An 18,783-nucleotide genomic window follows, 5' to 3' on the forward strand; every position below is an offset into this window, starting at 1 on the left:
CCCAAACCACTCCGAAATTAATAAATCGTTTTTTTAAAAAAAAAAAACAAACCAACAAAAACGAAACAAACGCTGACCCGTCTTTTCACTTGGGGCCACGGGGGTTGGTGAGTGGCCCATACGTGATCGGCCCATACGTCATGAGCCGTTCGGGTAACAAACGCTGTCGCGACGGGCCGTGTCGCGACCCGGAGGGCTGGCGGCGGGGGGCGGCGCAGTGCGCAGGCGCGGCAGGCGGAGGCAGCGCGGCGGGGGGGGGACGCAGCGCGCAGGCGCGGCCCAGCCGCCTCCTTCCGCCTTCCGGTGCGGCCCGCGTGTGGGGCCGGCGCCCCCCGGCCCGAGCGTCGCTGCTGGGGCTGTGGGGAGCGGCCCGGGGGCTCCCCGTGCCTCTGGGGGGGGGCTCCCCGCCCGCCCAGCCGTCACCGGGCCTCCAGCGCTCCGCGGGGTCGCGGGGGGCCGTCTCCTCGGCGCGACAGCGGAGCGGGTATGACCTGAGGGGATTTTTCTCTGGTTTCCTACTGTCCGGCCCGGCTTTTATTTTTTTGGGTTGGTTATTATTTATCCCGACCCCACCCCCCCCACCCCCCACCCCCCCACCCCCGTTAATCTATTCCGTGTGAAATGTGCGTTTTCCTGCCAGCCTAGCCCCGCACAGCTGCTGAGGGTGCTGCCCCAGGGGAGCGGGGCCCTCGGCCCTGAACTTCAGCCTCTGAGGAGCCCTGGCCTGCACCTGCCGCTCGGTTTGGCAGGTTAGAACATCTTCCAGGCTTCCCATGTCGTTTTCCCACGGTCTGTAGCTCTCCTGACATCGTGTCCTGCGGGTGGGAAGCAGTGTGGGTCACCTGTGCTTCCCAGTTTTTCCCAGTTTGTGCCGGGGCATGGTGCACCCTGTCTGGAAAAGCATTCCTCCGTTGGCACAATTCCTGTTACAATTGTAAATTAATGCTGTGATAACTTCCATATCTCACAGCCTGATTCTGAAGCTGGTATTGAAAGAAGCGCTTCGTCAGACGCACCCGCTCAGTTATTCCGCAGCTGGGGATGTACTTGGGTTTGGGATTTTTTTTTTATTATTTTTTTTTTGAGCAACCTGCTGTAGTGGAAGGTGTCCCTGCCCATGGCCGGGGGCTTGCAGCTAGGTGAACTTTAAGGTCCCTTCCAACCCAAACCATTCTATGGTTTTCAGTTGTTGAGGGGTTTACTGCTGTGATTGAGGAGCGGGAGAGGGTGAAGGATGGATTCTCTGGATCACATGCTCACGGACCCCCTGGAGCTGGGACCTTGCGGGGAAGGAAATGGCACCCGCATCATGGAGGACTGCATGCTGGGGACCACCAGGGTCAGTCTGCCTGAGGACCTTCTGGAGGACGTGAGTCACGCTAAGATACTTTATGTTTTCAGAGTTTCGATAAACAGTGCATTTAACTCCCTTTGCGGGGCTCGCAGAGCAGACTGAAAAGTGGGGAAATGTTTCTGACTGTCCTGGGGAAGGCCTCATAAAGGGCTTTGATTAATCTTGGGGAAACACCTTTTAAAACCATCCTGTTAGGTTCTTTTTTAGATAACAGTGTCTCTTGTTTTAAAACTGCCTAAGAAGGGTTTGCTTGTTACCAGTTTTGAATCTATTTTCTTGTTGCTAGCAGTATTGTTAATTTCCTCACGTTTGCTACACTCTGTTTTCTGCATTTGGTGAGACACTGTTTAGTGACTTGTGTTATTTTGTGACTCGTGTTGTTTAACCACAGAAAGCCTTAAGGGCTAGAAAATTGTCAGGGACATGGATGCATTTTCTTCGCTATTGCTTTTTGCTTTCTTTAGCCTGAGATCTTCTTTGAAGTTGTCAGCTTGTCTACATGGCAGGAGGTCCTGACAGATGCGCAGCAAGACCACCTAAAAAAATTCCTGCCTCAATTTCCCGAAAACAACCGAGAGCATCAGAACAAACTCATCTCTGCATTGTTCAGCGGCGAAAACTTCCGTTTTGGAAATCCACTGCACATCGCCCAGAAGCTCTTCCGGGGTCAGTGAGTGTAATAAAGTTCGGTCTTTTTTCAGGGTTAAGTTCTCAGTTAGGACTTGATGAAGACTCGAGTGGGTTTTGCCTCTCTCTTACAGACGGACACTTTAATCCTGAAGTTGTGAAATACCGGCAGCTCTGTCTTAAGTCCCAGTACAAACGCTACCTGAGCTCTCAGCAGCAGTACTTCTACCGTCTGCTCAAGCAGATCCTCGCTTCCCGCAATGTGAGTGTCTTCGGGGCGCAGCCATCGCTTTCGTGTGTTCTCTAGCGAATAGGTTGTCTTTACAACAGAGTGTTTGCAGTTCTTGGAGGTCTTTCCTTTAATGAGTGCTGTGTTTCTGGTTTTGTAGTGGCCCTTAAAGTATGAGAACACTAGAAACACTGTTTGCATATTTCAGGTTTTGAGACTCATAGCTCTCACTTGTGTGAAGTGTCTGTTTTCCATGCCCACCTTGTCCCCTGTTTCCTGCATTTGCCCCTTTACGCCTTACTGTCCTGTTAACAAGTCATTCTGCCTTCATTTTGTACTGTTTCTGCCATTCTGAACCAAGTAAGGTTGCTAAATACATAGTTGTGTGAATTCCCCGGCTTCACTGGGGACTGGTATGGCATAGATACAAAACTCTGCTTCTGATGCCTGTAAATCCCTCATGAAGTCTTTCTCTGTGGATACTGTTGTCAGCTAATTGCTGCCAACTGAAATGTGTTCGTTGTAAATACTCACTTATCGTGCCATTGAGCTTAGATGTTGAAACATATGGGATGTATGGATGAAGATGAAAGTCTGTCTTTATAAAACGCCCCACATATGGTGATAAGGGAAGACAAATATGGAAGTTATTTCCTCCATAGTCCTAGGGGGTAAAACATTTTCTTCAAATGAGACAGCATTTTATGTCTGCGTTATGTATTTAGCATGGAAACTGCAGAAGTGCATCTCAGACCAGTGGTTAGGTTCTTCTGAACAGTCCACATAAAATAACAGTGAGGTATTACTATGTGTGCACATGAAGCCACAGAAATCTCGCCTTGCTTTTTTGCCCCCTTTAAATGGTGGTCTGAAATACTGCTTTTGACATCTTGTCCGTGGCAGATACCAGTACTTTTAAGGGCTTGCCTTACAAAGAACCAAGGTGCTTACAGCACCACCTCCACATATTAAACTTGCTGAAAATACATGAGTTGAGCCTGTCTGTTCTAGCTTACAGCGCTGTAGCTGAGACAGCTAATGTCACATGTATCTCATCTTCCAGTACTTGCTGGATTTAGCTAGGAAAGGAGGCCCTGATATGAACCTGAGGAGAAAGCACGTCTCACCAGCGTATGACACGGAAGAGCGAGACAGACGGGCACATCGGCGCTACTTGAAAATTCTGAGGGAAGTGAAAGAGGAGTGTGGAGATACTACCTTGTCATCTGATGAAGAAGGTAATGCCCTGGGCTGGATGAAAGACTTGAGACGTGAATGGAGAAGGACAGTGTCTTTGACAAACAAATGGAAACTGGACTCCAGTTTTATTGGCTGTGATCAAATGAACACGGGGTAATATAATTACATAGACTGGTGCTAGGTCTTGCAGAAATAAATGTGTGTGTTGCTTTCAGATCTAAGCTCCTGGCCTCCAAGTTCTCCGGCACGTTGCCCAAGTCCACCAGTTCCCTTGAGAGTGATCCCCACGTTGTCAACCTTGGACATGAAAACAGCAGGTGAGAACCAAACTAGGGGTCGATAGGGATTTAGGGGTGAGAAGTACTTTGAGAACCTGCAAGAAATCGGTTTGAAAATCTGTTGTTGGATGGGAACTCTTGGAACGGTTCGATTTTGCAGTCTCCAGAATGGTTGGCTCTTCTCCTGGTTTAATTTTTTTTCTCTTGGAAAGCTAGCATTTTAACACAAGGGTCTACAGTTTGTGTAATACTACTGATTTCTCTGTCATATTTTGCCTTTAATGGTTGAAACATTACCATAGTCCAGTTTGAAATATTGTGGGGTACGTGCTGAGGGAATCCCTCCTAAGGGTACTGTAATCACATCTGCAAACCCTTTGTGCAGCACAGCTGGTTCTCACTTCTTTTCACTTCCATACTTTCATCAGCAGTGAAATCTGATGACCCAAGGCAGAAAGTACTGAAATAAATTGGTTGATGAAAAAAATTAAATTCAAATAAGGGAAATTTGATTATTGAAATTTGGGGATTGTTGAAAGTCGGAGTGGGTGGAAAATGGCATTCCAAGAAGTTTGTAGGGTGACAATAGTGGAAAACTGTGCCAATAACCTCTGAATGTTTTTTCATTGCAGACAAGATAGAACTTGGGGAAAATGATTTGAAGATGATGTTGAAGAAGCACCATGAGAAACGAAAACGTCAACCTGTAAGATACCAAGAAGTCTAGGCGGGTGGGACTACGTCTTGTGTATTAGTCTTTTATCTGTTAGCCTTAATGTTCAAGCTACCTCTGGGTGACAAAGTGATTGCTACTTTTTTTGTGTGCAGCCACCCTTCAGCCCTTTATCGTAACTGTATTTGATTGTCACCGTATATATGCCACTCCTGTTTATTCTTACCTGTTTAGAAGGATTTTGTAATTAGAGTGATTTTGATGAGAGACGAAATTTTGGATTACAGAGTTAGAATACTTCCCAACTGTTACTGCAGTAAATAACTTTATCGGCTGATCCCTGATAAGTTTGAGGCATTTCAGTACTTGGGTGGTCTCCTGTACCCTTGTTGCTATCTTAACACTTTGTCCTTTTGCAATTTTAATTCCTATCCCACTGCCCTGTGTAGGACCACCCTGATCTAGTTACAACAGACCTGACTCTTGAGGACATTATGACTCGAGTAAATGCTGGCAGGAAAGGCTCCTTAGCAGGTCAGTGGCTTGGAGGTGGTATTTGTGCCGCATGAATATAGGGTATCCTCTGCGTGTGTGTGAAGAGCTAAGAAGGGAGGGGGTCTCCATAGATTGTCGTGTCCTTTTGCTCTTCACATAGGTAGCTGACTGCTCTGGGGTTGTGAGTTGTTCCATTTCAGTTGCTTCAGTTTCCGCTGAAGGTGCTTCCAACTAATTGCTGAAAGTTAATTGATATCTCTGCTCTAAGCAGTTACCTTTGCCTTTCTGATTTCATATACGAAAATAAAAAGATTTGTGGAAATGACTGGGAAGATGGAACGAATGATGTGTGAATGAGTGCGTACCACATATGCTTCTGAGTACATGTTTAAATATATAGTTAGTTCATGACTCTTAGTGAAATACGATTAGAAGCTTTCTAATTATTCTTCTTCCCTTTTGTCATATCTAAAGCCTTATTTGACCTTGCGACCCTCAAGAAAAAGGTGAAGGAAAAGGAAGATAAGAAGAAAAAAAAGCTGAAGATTATTAAGTCTGAGGTGGAAGATTTGGCTGACTCTCTTAGCAATGCAGATGGAATCCCACCAATGTCTCAGGATCCTTCCCCCATCCCTCTGTCGTCTGTCAAAGAGGAGTAAGTGCTTCAGAGGGCCCCGAACACCTTGCACAGATGGAGAGAGCAACAGATGTTGCACCTCAGGTTTTTGTGGGACTTTTGCATGCTTGGTTTTGTGCAGCTTGGGATTTGTGAATTATGTGGTGTTCGTCTCTGTATATGAAGGCAAATATGTACTCGGGGTATTTATTCTGCTTGTGTTCTCTTTCATTTGAAGACCTCTTGAAGAGATGAAGCCATGCCTTGGAATAAATGAAATATCTTCTAGCTTCTTTTTCCTTCTTCTGGAGATCCTGTTTCTGGAAGGACCTGCTACTCTCTCTGTGGTAAGGAATCACCTGCTTACCTAGGAATCTTGACACTAAACAAAAATAGGGGGTTAGAGGGTTTTACAGCTATGTGATAGTGTTGTCCTGCTGTAAATTGTATTAATACGAGGTTACATGTTAAAGAAATTAAGCCCTTTGGGACTGCATACCACAATCTGTTTTTAACATGTTTCATAAATTTTAGTCAGTTGAATCTGTAAGTCTTTCCATACCCATTCTTTAGATCCTGGTTAGATATATTCTTATATTAAGGGCAGAGATGGTAGGGAAGTTTCTTCCCCATTCTGGCATCTGTTGCCTGAAATACCATGTTACGGTTACTTGAAAAAGTCAGGTGAATTTTTTTACATATATAAAAAACTTTTTGTCCCCTGGATATGTTTATCCATTTTGTTTTCTGTTAAAACAGCCGTAGTTTAAAGTGTGAGCTCTTTAACAGAATATTTATTTTTCCTCTTCAGCTTGAAGATAAAGTTCTAGATTGGCAATCTTCTCCTGCCAGCGCACTAAATAACTGGTTCTCCTTTTCCCCTAACTGGTCTGAACTGGTTTTACCCGCCTTGCAGTACTTGACAGGTGACAGCAGAGGTGAGAACAGCTGTTAAAAATACTCGTGATGCTTGTACCTCAGTTCTAATCAGTGCTGCTTTACATTATAGCTCAAATCAACTTTTAATTCATCACTACAATAAGTCATTGTATTGTTGACAACGTTTCTATGATAGGCTTTATGGCTTATATTTCTTGATTGTGGTAGACTTGTTTTGCATGTGGATAGTAGATAAGACACAGCTTGATACCTGAATATGTGTGAAGCAGCCTCTGGACAGACAGTTTCTCCTGTTCAGATCATGCGCTTCAGGCAGGGTGTTTGAAGCAGGGAGAAATTGGTCTCTTCCTGGTGTAAAGACATTGTGGATGTCTTTGGAGATAATGAGTAAATAAACCCAAGACGATGCCCTGAGCAATCAACCGGAGGCATGAAGTTGGTCCAGCTTTGACCTGGGGCTTGGACCAGCTAAGTAAATTATTCTGTGGTTCTCTTTTGCTTAGTGGGAGGTGTTAAAGGGTGAGACAGTGTAGGTTGTACTGGCCTTTGCAGCATCGTACTTCCTATTCTCCGTAATGCCGGTGAATACTCTAAATCCTGAGTTTGCTTCCTGTGAGCCTGGGAACAGTTGCTGGTGCCTCACAGCATGAACAGGATCTCATCTGTGGACAATGGACTCATTATCCTGTCCTGTTCTTTTCTTGTGCTTGCACCGTTACTCTGAGGTGCTTACCTTCCCTTTGGGCAAATATAAATTTAGAGAGGCACTTGCATAATCACTTAAAACGCTTTATCTGTCATTATGAGTCTTAACGCAACAGCTTGCATTACGACAGTAGGATTTGGGGTGTTGGATGGCTGTATGATGTCTCTGACATGCCCTTTTTTTGTTGTAGATGTTCCTTCCAGCTTCTCACCTTTTGTTGAATTCAAGGAAAAAACTCAGCAGTGGAAATTGCTGGGTGAGTATCTTGTGCTCTTCTACGATGTCTACTACAGCAAAAATTCATTGTTTTCTCCAGGACTTTGCTTTTCAGCTTGCTGCAGCCCAGAGGGAAGGACAGACAGAGCTGTTAGTTCATTGGTTAGGCCTTCTCTTTTCTTTTGTCTGAACAAAGATGTGTTCTGGATTTGAGGTTTTCACAAGACATTAGTAACAGCAGCAGAAGTGAGCAAAGGCACTGGGCTGTATTTGTTTACTTTGCTGACCTGACCGTGTCTATGTCACCTTCCAGATCTGTCCCTTCTGTAGAGCATACCTTCAAATTACACAGAGTAATTATTAATTATTACAGTTCTAAATGAATTAAGCTTCTCTGTGGAACAAACTGATACTATTCTTATTTTTAAAAGCGGGAACCAAAAGGCAAACTGATAATCTATGTGCCCACGCTCATACTGCCTAAGTTACGTATATCTTGTGTTTATGTATTTAGCTACTAGGCAGAACTTTGCGTTCTTAACTATAGTGATTCTAGTGATCGTATTTGCAGGCTTAAACTGGCAGAGATTTGGAGTCAGGAAGCTATTCCTCTGGTGCCTTTCACAGTTTTTGGTGGAGGTTATGTAGGCACGTGTTTGCTCATGGACTTGGTGACTGGGATTACTTTGAGAACCATCTGCGAGTATCAGGTGGCTGTGTCTCAGACAGTATCTTGCACCCTTCTTTGTACAACAGAGGAGGATAACTATAGGTTTTAGCACTTTCCTAAGCCTGGATGTGTTAAAGTATTGAAATCGGAGCATCTGTGAAGTGTGGAAGATGCCTTGTGACTGGTGATTCATAGAGGGGGGAAGGGAATAGGTGGATGGGAAGTACAGGCAACTGGCTTCATGACAAATAAAGGACTTCTATTTCATATTTTTCCTGATTTCTTTGACTAGGTACTTATCAAGATCATGAGAAGGAATTGGCAGCACTGTTTCAGCTCTGGTTGGAGACCAAAGACCAGACTTTCTTCAAAGTGAGTCAGAAAAAAATCACCTTCCAGCAGTACAAAACCTGACTGAGTTATATCCAACACTGACATTTCTCTGTTTTTTGGTAGGAAAATGAAGACAGCTCGGATGCCACAACACCAGTTCCTAGAGTGTAAGTGTGTAATACTGCTTGAAAGGTTTTACAGTGTGTTCTAAAGCTGCGAAGGTCTGGCCTTTGTGCCTCTGCATTTGAACGGCTTGTTGCTTAAAAAGATTGTCCATTGTGGGGCAAGAGGCAACGTGATAGTCTGATTTTATAAATGCAGTAACTAGACTTCACAAAGTCAACTGATACTCTCCAAATTTGCATGTATTTATCAGAGCAAACCTGTAATCTAACATGTCCTGATGACAAGATTATTTACAGTCCTTGCTTACCTTCAGGTAGTGCGTAGAGCATATTTTAAGATCTTTGCAAGACTTCTTTATGTTATCATAAATGCTTTCAGAATTTGTTCAGAAGAGTTTGCAGAAATGATGAGGTGACTAATCCTTTGGGATGTTCTTTGGGACTGTTGTGGGCTTGCTGTTGCTCAGAACTGATGGTGACCTTTGTTTCAGAAGGACTGACTACGTAGTCCGACCTAGCACTGGAGAGGAGAAACGCGTGTTTCAGGAGCAGGTAAGAAGAGAATTTTAAATGCACGTGTTGAAACAGCTGGCTGCTAAACCAAGAGAATTTGTATGAGATGGCAGTTTTATATTCTACACAAACTTAGTTAATGTGAGGAATTAGTGCTTCTTCTGCCTTGAGGTAGGTATCTTGGCCTTCCATAAAACTTGCTAATGATATAGCCTCGCTGCTTACTTCAGAAACACCTGTATTTCCAATCAGTATTGGGCAAAATTAAATGAAATTGGTAGTGCCAACCTTTCTGTCTCATGTGCCATCCTCCAGCATATGAGGATGAATTGTCTATATTTTTTGGGCATGTATGAGTACAAGCAGAAGATAAGGGGCAGTGAGTGCACCCATAGACATAGTTATCTTGTGTGTAGTAGATCTAAGTGTGTGTGTTAACAGGTGATGATGGTTCTTCTCCCTGGCTACGTGTGCTGTGTGCATGGTGGAATATTTAGGTTAAATTTTGGAAATTTCTCTCTTGCCAGATGAGAGGAGGAAGAAAGACCTTGTTGCTGGGGGCAGGGGTGTGTGCGGGGCAGAAGACCTGTGTCTGGCACCTGTCTGGTCTGTGCAGCTGCTTGACAGTGAGCCTAATGTATTGCACCCGCACACTTTGGTTAGGTGGCGCTTTATGTTCTGCTTGAAGTAGTTTGTTAAAATTAAGTTCATACAGCAGTATTTGAGCCTTTAATTTAAAAAAGCTTTCTTTTTGAGAGAATGATAATGATAACTTATATTAGAGTATAATTGTAGCTTTTAAGACTTCACTGTATGTGTTTCCTGCTAAATTCAGTCCTCTTGTTTCCAAATACAGGAACGTTACCGTTACAGCCAGCCCCACAAAGCTTTCACTTTCCGTATGCATGGCTTTGAGTCAGTTGTTGGTCCTGTGAAGGGGGTGTTTGACAAGGAAACTTCATTAAACAAAGCCCGAGAGCATTCTCTCCTGCGCTCAGACAGGCCAGCATATGTCACCATCTTGTCCCTTGGTAAGGTGATGGCCAAAAAAATTTTGGTAAAAAAGAAAAAGACTCCTCTGACTCCCTGAACAATGGCTTTAGGAATCTACATCATAAAGGGAAAAGGTGGGCAGACTGGGGCATGACATAAGCAAAGGAGAAATAAATTGCATGGAATAGAGTTGATGAAGTGCTGGGAGCAGGAATAAGTAGAAAAGAAAGCATCAGTGTCTTGCTGTTGATCTGAGAGAAAATGGGAAATAGAGAGGAGAGTCCGTGGGGCTGGCTGAAGCCAAGGCTCAGATGACTGGAAAACAAAGAGTGGTGTTTTCAGTACACTGTTGTGAAGTTGGGCGTTGCAAAGTCATTTTGGGGTTCAGTGCTGTTCCCTGAGTTCATCACTCCTAGCACAATGCCAGCGTGGTTGCTATGCTTTAAAATGTTCCTTTATAATCTTCGCTCGCATCTCTGAGGGATCATGGGGTCTAGATTTTGGTGAGCAGGTAGGCACTCTGCGAGGGGGAATAAGAGAGCAATACCAAAGTGTATCAGCTGAAGTACTTGAATGCAGCTGCTTAGCTACAGCTCTGATTTTTTATTTCAGTGCGTGATGCTGCAGCTCGCCTTCCTAATGGAGAAGGAACTCGTGCTGAAATCTGTGAGCTGCTTAAAGATTCCCAGTTCCTAGCTCCGGATGTCACAAGTGCTCAAGTAAGTTGGATGTCACGTCTGGCCTCAGACAGACAAATTCTCCTAAAAATACACCGTGCAGACCAGGGCCAGTATTCAATGTGGCTAAGGCTCCGTAATTATTGTGCCACTTTGATTAGCAAAAGGGAGCTATGTACTGCTCTGGTGAGCTGCAGCAAACCGGCACTGAACTCTGGATGATGAGAAAACAGCTAGAAAAGCTACAGAATTAGCACTGTATCATATAGCTGCTCACATTTGAGATTAAGAAGCACAGTCAATTTTCAGAGCTTTCAGCTTTGGCGGAAGCTTCGTTTAATCCAAGGTGGCAAACGGCATCCTGTGTGGCAGCATCTGCTCTCAGTCAGTCCTTTCTCAAATTAAGATTGCTAGCAGCTTACTCCACTTGTATGCCAAATAGGATTATTTTTCTATTTGTGACTTCTGGCTATCCCAGCCAGGGACACCTTGTAATTCTGTGAATCCTGAACTTTCAGGTTAACACTGTTGTTAGTGGTGCTCTGGATCGATTACATTATGAGAAAGATCCCTGCGTGAAATACGATATTGGACGCAAGTTGTGGATCTACCTGCACCGGGACAGGACTGAGGAAGAGTTTGGTAAGCCTGGCTTGTTGATATCTTAAGAGTTGAAAAATGTTTATACATCTCCTGAGCTTCTTCAGCCCACCTGGATAGTGAACGTTAATTTGTCAGTCTAGATTTTTTTCTAGTCACTTTGCTAATGTTAGCCCATCAGTGCTTAAATCCAGTCTTGCAGAGTAGTGTGTCAGTTTGAAGTATTTGTTTGAAAAACAGCATCCCATGCAGCTTCTTACGTGCCTTGTTTTCGGCCTTTTTGGCTAATCTTACCTGATATTTTTCTTTGCGCTATGACATGACTACGTGTGTTTGATTTCTTGTCTGAAGATGAACGTACAGTTCTGAATTGGCCTCTTTCTTAAATTAGTTTGCTTGCGTTCAGGAGGTCTAATCGTTAATTTGTATTTGCAGAACGGATTCACCAGGCTCAAGCTGCTGCAGCAAAGGCTAAGAAAGCTCTTCAGCAGAAGCCAAAACCTCCACCTAAAGTGGTAAATTTCTTTGCACAGGTTTGCGCTGGATGTTTCAGGATTGGGAAGGAGATACGGTGTTAATTTAATCCATAGATTCTGCATCCATAGTAGTTGATGAAAATTACTACGTATTTGAGTTAACGATTCGTTATGTATATGAATGTCAGTGTCGGTCCTAGCACCAAATGAAGAGGAAAGAGGGAAATTTTGCTCCTGCCAGGTTCCACTGTTACCCCTTGTCAACCTCAGCAGAAAGGTCAATGGAATTCATTTGTGCCCTCTATCACAGGACGGTCTTTCAGATCTAGTTTTGAGGTTGATCTGTACTGGAGTGTGTGGAACACGTCCTCTGCTCTCCCCCTTGCTGTGCTGAAGCTGTCAGGGTTTGGATGTCTTTTTTGTGGTGGTGTCATTGATACCAAGTATCTCTAAAGTAGTTGCTGTTGGCAGATGAGCCAAGGTGGAAATCTGCATGTTGTGAACGTTTATCACAGCTGAGATGCAGTTTTCCCTGAGAACAGGAGCAGCCAAACACACCAGCCTACTTGTGGCTGCAGTTAGGAAGGCAGACGGTCAGTCACCTGTGACTTCAGGATTTAGCACTGGGATGATGTTCATAACCCTGCAGAAGTCACCTTGAAGCGGTCAGCCCAGTCTCTAGAGCACAGCAATCTGACACAGTTTTTGTGAAGACCTTTGAGTCTGTGATTCTATGCTTGACATGTTTTCTTTGCAGAAGTCTAGCAGCAAGGAGAGTTCTGTGAAAGCACTCCCCAGCAGCACATCAGAGCCCAGTCAGCTGAGCCTTAGTGACTCCAGCATGCCACCAACTCCCGTGACTCCTGTGACACCAACTGCACCAGCATTACCAGCAACGCCTATTTCACCCCCACCAGTCTCTGTGGTTAGCAAGAGTGTATCTAGTGCTGTGTCAGAGCCAGCAAAACCCAGCCAAAGGTACTACTCCTGTCTCGTACATCGCTTGTGAATGTTACTGGTTCTTTCTTGGTCGTTTCCTACATCTTTGCTGACCGGCCGGCATTATCTGTTCCATAGCGTTCTTCTGGTATCATCCCCTACCATGCCACAGCTCGGGACATTGCTTTCCACAGCCCAGAGCTCGCAGACACAGCCTGGGCCACAGCCACCTCCCACCCGGGTGGTAAGTCACACCACCTCCTCGGGACTGCCGCAGGTGCGGGTGGTCACTGCCCAGTCCAGCCTCCCCGCTGTGTCTCAGCAAGCCCCGGTGGTAACCCAGCAGCAGCAACCTACGTCAGTGCCTCAAATCCGCGTTCCTGCTACAGCCGCGCAAACCAAAGTGCTTCCTCAGGTGAGTTTTGCTGCATGGAAATGGCGGGGGTAGCTCTGACTTAGAATCTGATTTCTTGTAGTGTTTTGGTATGGTGCACAGGGATCATTTGCTGGCTTGGAGCATGCAGTAACTGCCGAGCAAGAACACAGAAGCAGTTCCGCATAAACAATACTGTTCAGTGCCTCTTTTTTCACCCCGTTGGCTATTTTTATGTTGCACCATTAAATTGTGCATTACAGTAAAAAGTCCACAGAACTTGCATGCTAAGGCACAATGCAGAGTAATTAGTAGACCGTTAGTATTGTGTTAGCCTGCTCATAGGCTGCCTCCGTGTCTTGCTGTAGGCTGTGATGACTCTGCCGGTGAAAGCTCAGACCAGCCCAGTGCAGGTGCAAAGACCAGGAAGCTCCGTGGCAGGACAGACAGGCATCACTGTGACAGGGCTGTCTGCAGCGCCCAGTCCTGCTGTAAAGCCAGTAACCAGCTCTCCGGGCAGTTCTGCTACAAGCACCTCCTCTACCACTGTCATCCAGAACGTCGCTGGCCAGAACATCATCAAGCAGGTGAGAGAAAGGGAGAGACGAGGAACTGGGCTCCACAACCCAGTCGTTTCCTGTTTGTTGTGACAGACGTGGTAGGCAGATGTGAAAAGACAGTGAAAACTGTAGTGAGCTGTAACGCTGTACGAATTGTTAGACCATGCAGATTTAGACAGTTACTGGTTTGGTGCATTTGAGCCCTACTTTCCCGTACAGGTAAAATATGTGTTAGTGCGGGTTCTTTAACCATCTTCAGATGTTGATCTTGTTCATCTTGTTTGGGAAGGAAACCAGCTCCACAGTATTTTGTGTTTTATGTGGGTTTGGGAATGCCATCTGATATGCAACCAGAACCATTTTCAGTAGCGTACTGAGTGCTAACGTCATTCCGCTTCAATTCCAATGGGAGAAAACATCATCCTGCAGGGAAGTTCTGCTTTGTGCCTCGGCCTGTGTCCTGGTTTGATACAGCTGTTCCTCTGATCTCTTGCAGGTGGCTATTACAGGGCAACTTGGCATGAAGACCCAGCCCGGAAGCGGCATCCCACTCACAGCGACCAATTTTCGGATCCAAGGAAAGGATGTGTTGCGCCTGCCCCCATCCTCTATCACCACAGATGCGAAGGGACAGACTGTGCTGCGTATCACCCCGGACATGATGGCCACCCTAGCCAAATCTCAAGTCACTACTGTCAAACTGACTCAGGACCTCTTCACAGCAGCTGCGGGAAGCAGCGCTAGTGGGAAAGGCATCTCTGCAACTTTGCACGTGACATCCAATCCAGTCCAGACTGCTGATTCTCCAGCCAAGACCAGCACAGCCACTTCTGCTTCTTCTAGCCCAGCTGGAAGCACGGTGGTTAAAGTGACTCCTGACTTAAAGACTGCAGAGCCGACAAGCTCTGCTTTCCGACTGATGCCTGCTCTGGGCATGACTGTGGCGGATCAGAAGAGCAAAGCCATAACGACGGTGGCATCCACTGAGGCCAAGCCGGCTGCTACTATCAGAATCGTGCAGGGGCTGGGGGTGATGCCGCCCAAAGCTGGGCAGACTATTACTGTAGCTACTCACGCTAAGCAAGTGCCCTCTTCCTCAGCAGTGAGCGTGCCCGGCACAGTCCATACCTCAGCTGTCTCTTTACCAACCATGAGTGCCACAGTGTCGAAAGCAGTTGCTGTGGCCTCGGGAGCTGCTGGGACTCCCATAACTATAGGCACAGGAGCCACTGCTGTGCGGCAGGTACCCGTCAGCACCACAGTAGTATCTACATCCCAGGCAGTAAGTAATGCTAAGCTTTTTCTGGAGGTGGGTGAGAAAAGGGAACACTGAAATACACTGATGGTTTATGACTGAAAACGTCTCTTTACACCCACAAAGGCTCAAATTAAGTGCTGTAGAATAGAATGTGGGTCTGCAACTAATTTCATCATGGTGTTGGAATTGTAGCGAAATGCTGAAGGACTGGAAAACAGTTACATATGTCTTCCCGTACCTCCCCTTGCGAGTGAATAAAATAAACTTTGCTTGTCTAAAGTCCTACCTCTTGCAGCTCAGCGTCTTGCCCCACACCTCTGAAATAATTTCCCTTGGAGTGGTGTTGGAATTACAAGTGCTCATTGCTTGTATTAACTTTTTTACCAATTCTCCATTTAATGCAAATTTAATGCCCAAACCTGCAGGCACCATAGGCTGTATCGTGAAAGTTGCACAAGCCAATTGACATTACAATAGTTTTCTAAGGGGAAAAATTGTGGATGGATACAGTGACCCTTCCCACAGAAACAGTGTGGTGCAAAGGTGATGCAGGTTTTCAGGGCTCAGGCAGCTGTGAAGTGAGCTCGATGGAGGTGAATTTTAATGAGCCTGAAACGGAGCACAGATTTCATCAGCAAAGTTGCTGTTGGTTTCTACTCCCAGGACTCCTTAAAGGCAAGCTGAGTGGTAATTGCATGTTGTCAAGCAGTTTCTCTGCTGAACTCCCTGCAGCTCCTCATGTGTTCTTCAACTTCTCTAGGGTAAACTACCAGCACGAATAACAGTGCCTCTGTCAGTGATCAGCCAGCCAGTGAAAGGCAAGAGTGTGGTGACTGCCCCCATCATCAAGGGCAACCTCGGAGCTAAGTGAGTACTTTGCATCTAGTAGTTTTGCTTTAGAAATAGGCTGAGGAAGGTCTGTGTTCAGTAGGTTCCTGGGGACCTGGCAAGGAGAGGGTGGAATAGACTTGCAGGTCCTTTAGCTGCAAGAAACTGAATGAATATGGTGTCTGGCAGTGAGGATACAGTCTTTGTTTAGTTGCCCTGAGATGCAGGTTCTAGCAAATATACCAAAGAAGAAATGTTCCTTGCCTTGAAACCAGCTATTAGATTAGTTCTGTGTGTTCGAGCAAGAATTAACCTGCTGACATACCTAAAAATATATGTAATCTGAAGCCATCTCTCTGCTAAAGAAACTAGGGAAGCGTTAACTGCCTCGGTGGAAATTCCTCTGGCATTCAGATACTGAAGTCTTTTTGTTTATTCTTCCATGAATTCTGGTAATGTCTCCCTTAGTTAATATTTCAAGGCGGAACACTGTGTGCTTGGCTATTTTCTGCATTCCTTGAGAAGTATTCAGGTCTGATCAGACTGACCCAGCGATGTGCACAGTCCGGAATTAGGGGGTTTAATTCCTGCGGTAAAATAATTCTCTCTCCTAGTGATAAATGTTAACATAAACTTGTCACCTGTGTGTTTGCCAGTTTTTTTGGGAGAAAAAACCTGCACTACTTAAAATCATTAGTAAATTAGATAGGTAACTTTAATCTCCTAGCAACTGAAAAAGAATTTGTGAGCCTGAAAGACCTAGCCTGCTGTGCTGTTTACTAACCTTTCAACAATTCTCTTTCCTTAGCATCAGCGGATTAGGTAGAAATATCATCCTGACAACGATGCCAGCAGGGACAAAACTGATTGCTGGGAACAAGCCAGTGAGTTTTCTGACTGCACAGCAACTACAGCAGCTGCAGCAGCAAGGCCAGGCCACGCAGGTAATGGTGCTTAGAATACTAATATTTTTTTGCATTTTTTTTGACTTAAGGTCTCCATGAGGACTTTACACTCGATACATGGGGTTCTGTAAAAGGTACAGGTACGCAGCAGCTGCATTGTCTGCCTTAAGCGCGTGCAGTGCACGATCTCCTTTACCTTCTCTCCATCCAGTTATGGTTTTGAAGTGCTTTGGAAGCACCGATAGTATTATGAAAGTAAACTCAAAAATCCTGTCAGGAAAAGTCCCCACCTGCTTGAAGGATTGTTTCTATACACTTGGCTCTTTTTGTAGTGCTTTGTACTTTTGGCTCCTGTGCGTCACTGTTTCTTGAAGAAATGACATCGCTTCTTTGCATATCCATCTTTGTCTGGAAACATAGTGTCCTGTAATTCCAGAGAATTAGTCTGCATTGAGAGCTGCTAGTAACAAGTCTGTAGAAGTGAAGTATCCAATGGATCCAAGTCCTTCTTCTGAAAAAGCAGCTGACACGTAGGTTTTAATTCGAACTAGTTTTTAGGGTCTTCCTCTCTAATCCTGAACTCTCTTGCCACCATCCCACATGAACAGAGTGGATGGAGCGATCTTCTTGTGACCAGATTCTGTTCTTGATGTGTTTCAGTGCTTGGTCTTGTTCATGTCACTGAATTTTTGTTGCCAGCAGAAGCAGATAATGTGCCAGCGCTTCCAAGTGCGATGTGAGCGCAGTGTGACACCAGGTTGTTCATGACATGGGTTGAGTTTTTTTCTTTCCGTTTCAAACAGGTGCGAATTCAAACAGTACCAGCCTCCCATCTCCAGCAGGGAACAGTGTCTGGCTCTACTAAAGCAGTTTCCACTGTGGTTGTGACAACAGCTCCATCTCCCAAACAGACCCAAGATCAGCTGTGAACACTGATTTGAAAACGGATCACTTTCTAAGAACTTCCCTGCATCTGTTGCCATCCTCCATCCAACCACTCAAGACTACCTAACCACAGTCATGGCTAGGGACTGGACTGGATTCTGTTACCTTGCTTGTCTGGAATCAGCATTGTGATGTCTACGTAGAAGTTCCACAGCAAAAGATGCTGTACCTACACAACAAAATGTTTCAGTCCAGATAATGTAAAGCCAAGTTCTGTGGCATTGATCGTTTAAGAAATGTCTTCCTTTTCTTTGTTCTCTTCCCATCCGAAGGGCTTTTTGCAAATACTGTTTCTGTTCATTTTGGGTTGTAGACAAAGCAGTTGATCTTGAGTCTTCCTTAACCAGGGAATCTCGTTTGGAAGGGGTAATTCAGTGGCTTTTCCAAGTCGTGAAGCAGATGCCTCCTTTTGCTGGAGGCGAGCTATCGCTCCTTTTACATAGGTGGCTTAGGATGGTGGTGTGGACACTGGAGAGTTTGTTTGTAACATAGCCTGGAAGTAGGCCCCTAACACCTTCGGTGTACTATTTATAGACTTTTTAAATACCTCTCCCCTATCTCTGAGCTCAGACTTTTTTGAACAGATACCACTTCCATGTCAAATTTCTGTCAAAAGCAGAATGAGAGAGTCAAGATGGCTTTTGCTGTAGAAAAGCCAGTAACTGTGGGGAAGAGCGAGAAGTGGAGGAGACACAGAAGTCATTGCCTGAACAAGTCTGTTGGCAAATGGGAATATAGTGGCAAGGAAAGCGTTCACCAGGAAGATCCTACTTTTGTTTTCCTCAACAAATAAACCTTTTTATCAATCAGAAAAGACTATAGCTTGTCTTAAAAGCTTGGAATATGCTTTCAAATATACCCAAACGGTAGTCTCTTGGACTTGGAAGAGATATTTTAACCCCTGATCCTGGCCTTTAGGTTTGTTTCTGCCTTTGCAGTTTTATCTATGTACATTTTGTTCAAATTTTGCACATACTGGAGATGAATCGTGGCTGTTCTGACATGACCTGGAAGCTTGATCGGAGTAAGATCAGAAGGCGTGTTGGACCAGGAGAAGAATAAAAGTGCAGAAAGCCTGACAAATCTCTCTGCCATCTCCTTTCAGTTTTGTACAGCTTGTTTTGTGTACAGTGATTGTCCAGCTTGCCAAGGGCTAATAGATTGTCCATCTTCTTTGTAAGATGGTTCTTTTTAACCTGGTTTCTTGTGTATTTTTTTTTGTTGGGGTTTGGTTTTTTGGTTTTTTGTTTTGTTTTGTTTAAACGTGGTTTGCTCCGAGTTACACGTTATTGAA

The 18,783-nt window shown here is 45.0% G+C and overlaps 1 protein-coding gene across 3 annotated transcripts; it reads left to right on the plus strand.

The window, feature by feature from the left end:
- The first annotated feature begins 295 nt into the window (after positions 1-295).
- On the plus strand, positions 296-18,684 carry NFRKB (nuclear factor related to kappaB binding protein). 3 transcript variants are annotated; one of them, XM_040616076.1, is made up of 26 exons: positions 296-484; positions 971-1,369; positions 1,819-2,020; positions 2,116-2,243; positions 3,274-3,448; positions 3,626-3,727; positions 4,321-4,394; positions 4,811-4,895; positions 5,331-5,511; positions 5,711-5,819; positions 6,284-6,410; positions 7,269-7,334; positions 8,257-8,336; positions 8,421-8,464; positions 8,914-8,974; positions 9,792-9,966; positions 10,541-10,647; positions 11,124-11,247; positions 11,641-11,720; positions 12,439-12,659; positions 12,759-13,035; positions 13,362-13,580; positions 14,050-14,835; positions 15,572-15,678; positions 16,448-16,583; positions 17,348-18,684. In XM_040616076.1, the coding sequence occupies exons 2-26, from the start codon at positions 1,235-1,237 to the stop codon at positions 17,471-17,473; spliced, it is 3,927 nt and encodes a 1,308-aa protein (XP_040472010.1). In that variant the 5' UTR covers positions 296-484; positions 971-1,234; the 3' UTR covers positions 17,474-18,684. The 3 variants fall into 3 exon arrangements, with proteins under 3 accessions (XP_040472010.1, XP_040472007.1, XP_040472011.1); XM_040616073.1 differs by having other exon boundaries at positions 1,187-1,369; XM_040616077.1 differs by having other exon boundaries at positions 1,187-1,369; positions 8,917-8,974.
- Positions 18,685-18,783: the final 99 nt, after the last annotated feature.

This window comes from Falco naumanni, chromosome 16, assembly GCF_017639655.2.
Source record: "Falco naumanni isolate bFalNau1 chromosome 16, bFalNau1.pat, whole genome shotgun sequence".
Taxonomy (NCBI): Eukaryota; Metazoa; Chordata; class Aves; order Falconiformes; family Falconidae; genus Falco; species Falco naumanni.